General features: G+C 52.7%; 1 protein-coding gene across 1 annotated transcript in view; it reads left to right on the forward strand.

Annotated features, from left to right (window-relative positions):
- The window catches only part of ARHGEF18 (Rho/Rac guanine nucleotide exchange factor 18), a gene marked incomplete at its 5' end in the record, with an annotated part of 77082 nt that overhangs the window by 62834 nt on the left and 9268 nt on the right, over positions 1–4980 (forward strand). Inside the window, 3 exons of the mRNA XM_028495326.1 lie at positions 149–225; positions 1758–1936; positions 2732–2823. Coding sequence (XP_028351127.1) covers positions 149–225; positions 1758–1936; positions 2732–2823 — 348 coding nt within the window. The remainder of the gene's footprint in view (positions 1–148; positions 226–1757; positions 1937–2731; positions 2824–4980) is intronic.

Here is a 4980-nt window from a genome sequence, read left to right on the forward strand (position 1 = left end):
AAAAAAAAAAAAAAAAAAAATCTGAAACCAGGAGGGTGATGGGGTGGGGTCAGGTTGAAGGGTGCCCACGGGCTGTGGTGCCAGCCTGGGATTCCACTTCTGCCCGGTGGGACCCTGTAAGATGTTTCCTTCTGCATTCTCTCCTTAGATGTCCTTGCTGTCCTGTTGACGGACGTGCTTCTGCTGCTACAAGAAAAGGATCAAAAATACGTCTTTGCTTCCGTGGTACGTGTCCCCTCCCTTCGCAGAAAGGGCTGCTCAAAAGCTGCCTGCACGGGCCGGGGAGGGGGGGACTGCCCGACTGCCAGGGAAGGGGGACAGCACAAGAGCAAGGAGGCTAGAAGAGCACATCCACATGTTACCCCGTCGTCCCAGGCCCTCCCCAGGGCCAGAAGGTGCCAGCAAGGCAGGAGTAGAATTTGCCAAGAATGGGGTCCTGTCCAGTGGCCTGAGGCGGCTTCAGGGTCACGCCAACGTCTTGCCCAGTTCTGCCCGGGCTCTGTGCTTCCGTGGCCCTTCCCCTCACAGGCGCCCGGGCTCTCACAGGCCCGGGCAACCTCGCCGGCAGAGCCTGTCCCTCCTTTCCGGGGAGCTAGCGCATCACTGAGGATGCCTCAGGCAGCCACTGCCCTGGGAGCTATGGCCACGTTAGCCTCACGGCATGCCGGTCCCAGAACAGCCGCATCACGGGAGCCAAGCTGGCCGGCAGCTCCGTGCGGACGGAGGACCCGGAGTCAGGCTGGGATTCCGTCCATCCCACCCGGCCCACGTCCACCGGGGACCCGGCCTCCGCCCCTGCTCGCCTGGGTGACCCATGGGTACCTGCTGCGGAGGGGCTCAGCGAACCCGTTTGCCTCTGGGTTCACCTGGAGAGGAAGGTGGCCTTTGTCACTCAACTCCAGAGTCTCGCCCCTCTCCCGGGGACTTAAACTAGCTTCTCAAGAAGTTTCCAGAAATAGGTCACGCTGTCTTGCCAAACGGTGGTCTCGCCCTGACGCCAGCCCACCTCGTGTGTGCTGTGTTCGCTCACGAGGGTGATGCGACATCTATGATCTGCTGTGCTGTCTGCTCCCCACGGCCTCCCCTGCTCGCCCTCTGCGTGTGTGCGTGTGTGTGCGTGTGTGTGCGTGTGTGCGTGTGTTCTGATTGCCTCTCCTCAGAAAGACACCAGTCCTGTTGGGTCAGGGCCCACCCTCATGACCTCGCTTTAACTTAATCACCTCTTTAAAGACCCTGTCTCCAAATACCGTCCGTCACATTCTGAGGTTAGGACCTCGGCATCTGGATTTAGTGGGGGGTGGGGGGGAACGCAGTATAGCCCATAACAACCAGTTAAAGTTGCACATTTTACTGGTTGGTCAGAGCATTATCTCTTGTCGGACACACCACAGATTGGGCATACTGGCTGGCTCTGGGTGTTTGGGGCACAGGGTTGGGAGGAGGATTTATTTGTCATCACAGACTGCCTGCTCTTGTATCTTCTGAGTTTTATACAGTGTACGTGCGTTAGCAATTATAAGACATTTTTTAAGCACGTTGAACAGACACATGAAAAGGATGTGAGGGTATCATTGCGATAGTGTCCATTTCCCCCAGGTGGCAAAATCTTTCTGCTTTGAATTGTTGGAGGCTAAGCAGGGTGCATGCCTCCCCCGCCCCCCCACCCCCAGTCCCCTTCCCCGCCGGCTCATGGCTCCATGGCTGTGGGGCTGCAGCAGGTACAGGGTGACCCTCCCCGCCCCGTCCCACCCGTGCAGGACTCCAAGCACCCCATCATCTCGCTGCAAAAGCTCATCGTGAGGGAGGTGGCCAACGAGGAGAAAGCCATGTTTCTGATCAGCGCCTCCCTGCACGGGCCCGAGATGTACGAGATCTACACCAGCTCCAAGGAGGACAGGAACACCTGGATGGCTCACATCCGAAGGGCCGTGGAGAGGTGAGAGGGGCCCGGGTGGGCCTTCCCTCCACCGACAGCTGTGCCCCTGGCTTTGGTGGCTGGCAAATCAGCAGAGACCTTGGAGCGCCTGCGAGGGTGCCGGGGGTCGCAGGCAGAAGACCCCTTCGCTTTTCCCCTCCCTGTCATTCCACCTGGGTGCTCTGTCCGTCCCCTCATCTAAGGGCAGACAGAAGACGCCATTCAGCCCCTTCCGACAATGGCTAAAAAGGCCCAGATGTCTGTGGCTGGAGGATGTGGGGCCCGCAGCTCTAACCTTCTGTATCGGTGGGCTGTCCACCTGACACGGGGGGCTGTCCTCCCTCCTCGGACCAGGGGACACCTCAGGACCCCAGCCCTGTGGCTTTGAGCGATGCCTGGCTCCTGGTCCACCGACGGACGGTGATCCGGCCCCCATGCCCAGCCTGCTGCTCCCTCTCTTTATGCCCAGAAGCTTCTCAGAGCCTCCTCAGTACTCAACTTCGGCTCTGCTGGCCTTGCAGCCTCCTGTAGCTGGGAGGTCCCCAGGGAATGAACTGCTCTGTCTCCTCCTCCCCCCCACCCCCTGCAAGTTGCGCCAGACATTTAAAACCTGTGGCCGGTTACGTCCTGACACTTTGAGACTGGATGCTTGCCGACGGCTGTGTTTCTGTCCTGCACGGTTGACCATTAACAAGCTAAATCTCTCAGCACATCAGAGATGCTCTTTGCAGCCAGATCTGCAGGCAGACCTCAGTGCTGTTTCAGAGGCAGCCAGTCCATGGAGCGTGCTCGCCCATCTGTCCCCTCTCCCTGCAGCTGTCCGGACGAGGAGGAGGGCCCCTACAGCGAAGCCGAGGAGGAGAGGAAGGTGGTTGAGGCCCGCGCCGTGAGGCTGAGGGACTTCCAAGGTAAGGGCGGGGTTGGGGGGATGGGGTCAGTGTGACCTCCGCACCCACGACGTGGCCCTCGTCTGGTGACTTGGCCCCGAGAGCCCTCCTGGGCCCGGCAGCGGCCTTTCTGTTCTATCCCATCAGAACTGGCCATGGAGCGTGCCGCCGCCCAAGGGGCCAGGAGTTTGGCTGTGGGCTGTCCCACGTCCTGCGGTTCTGTGGGCCCTTTGCCCTGGGGTAGCAGTCTTCCAGAGGGCGTGTGGGAAAGGGGGGTGGGGCGCTAGGGTTGCTGCCTCGGTCCTCGCTCAAGAAGGGCTCAATAATTCACATACCTTACCAGTCACCCATTTAAAGTGTGCTGTGCAGTGGCTTTTAGTATATACCAAAAGGATGTGCAACCATCACAGTCAGTTTTAGGCTGTTTTCATCACCCCAGAAAGAAACCCCGTCCCCATTAGTAGCCACTCCCGTTCTTTCCCCGTCTCCAGCAGCTGGGAACTTCTGTCCTGCTGTCTGTCTGTCTATGAATTTACTTATTCCGGACACCTCGTATAAATGGGGATATTTGTCACTTTGTGACTGGCTTATTTCACCAAGCGTGATGTTTTCAAGGTTCATCCCTGTGGCAGAATCTCTTTCTTTTTTAAGGCTGAATAATATTCCATTGTATGGATGGACCACATCGTGCTTATTCTGTTCCCCGGTTTTAACAGATTCCTGTGAGATTTCAGCGAGGTCATTGCCAAGAATCCATCTCAGTACTTTGTGGTCTCAGTCAACTCCCCTCCTCTCTCTCACTCACTGTGATATTTATGTTTAACACAGGTAACATTTGAGCAGTAAGGACATAAAATTAGGCAGTATGTATTTTATTTCTTTTTGTGGGGAGAGGTGCAAGTTTGAGGGTGTTCAGGAATAAAAATGTCCAAAAGAAATCAGGGAGAGAAATCCCACTGACCCCTGAAAGTATAAAGTTAACATAGTATTCATTTCATCCTGTTCTAAATTTTTTTTAACATCTTTTTTGGAGTATAATTGCTTTACAATGTTGTGTTAGTTTCTGCTGTACAACAAGGTGAATCAGCTCTATGTATACATATATCCCCATATCCCCTCCCTCTCACGTCTCCCTCCCACCCTCCCTATCCCACCCTTTAGGTGGTCACAAAGCACCAAGCTGATCTCCCTGTGCTATGCACCTGCTTCCCACTAGCTATCCATTTTACATTTGGTAGCGTATATATGTCCGTGCCACTCTCTCACTTCGTCCCAGCTTACCCTTCCCCCTCTCTGTGTCCTGAAGTCCATTCTGTGCGTCTGCGTATTTATTCCTGTCCTGCCCCTAGGTTCATCAGAACCTTTTTTTTCTTTTTTTTTTTAGATTCCATATGTATGTGTTAGCATACGGTATTTGTTTTTCTCTTTCTGACTTACTTCACTCTGTACAACAGACTCTGGGTCCATCCACCTCACTACAAGTAACTCAATTTCGTTTCTTTTTATGGCTGAGTAATATTCCATTGTATATGTGCAAGAGGGTTCCCTTTTCTCCACACCCTCTCCAGCATTTATTGTTTGTAGATTTTTTGATGATGGCCATTCTGACGGGTGTGAGGTGATACCTCATTGTAGTTTTCATTTGCATTTCTTTACTGATTAGTGATGTTGAGCATCCTGTTTGTTGGCAATCTGTATGTCTTCTTTGGAGAAATGTCTGTTTAGGTCTTCTGCCCATTCTTGGATTGGGTTGTTTGGGTTTTTTTGATATTGAGCTGCACAACCTGCTTGTATATTTTGGAGATTAATCCTTTGTCAGTTACTTCATTTGCAAATATTTTCTCCCATTCTGAGGGTTGTCTTTTCATCTTGTTTATGGTTTCCTTTGCAAAAGCCTTTAAGTTTCATTAGGTCCCATTTGTTTATTTTTGTTTTTGTTTCCATTACTCTAGGAGGTGGGTCAAAAAGGATCTTGTTGTGATTTATGTCATAGAGTGTTCTGCTTATGTTTTCCTCTAAGAGTTTTATAGTGTCTGGCCTTACATTTAGGTCTGTAATCCATTTTGTGTTTATTTTTGTGTATGGTGTTAGAAAGTGTTCTAATTTCATTCTTTTACATGTAGCTGTCCAGTTTTCCTAGCACCACTTATTGAAGAGGCTGTCTTTTCTCCACTGTAT

Source organism: Physeter macrocephalus, chromosome 2 (assembly GCF_002837175.3).
Source record: "Physeter macrocephalus isolate SW-GA chromosome 2, ASM283717v5, whole genome shotgun sequence".
NCBI lineage: Eukaryota > Metazoa > Chordata > Mammalia > Artiodactyla > Physeteridae > Physeter > Physeter macrocephalus.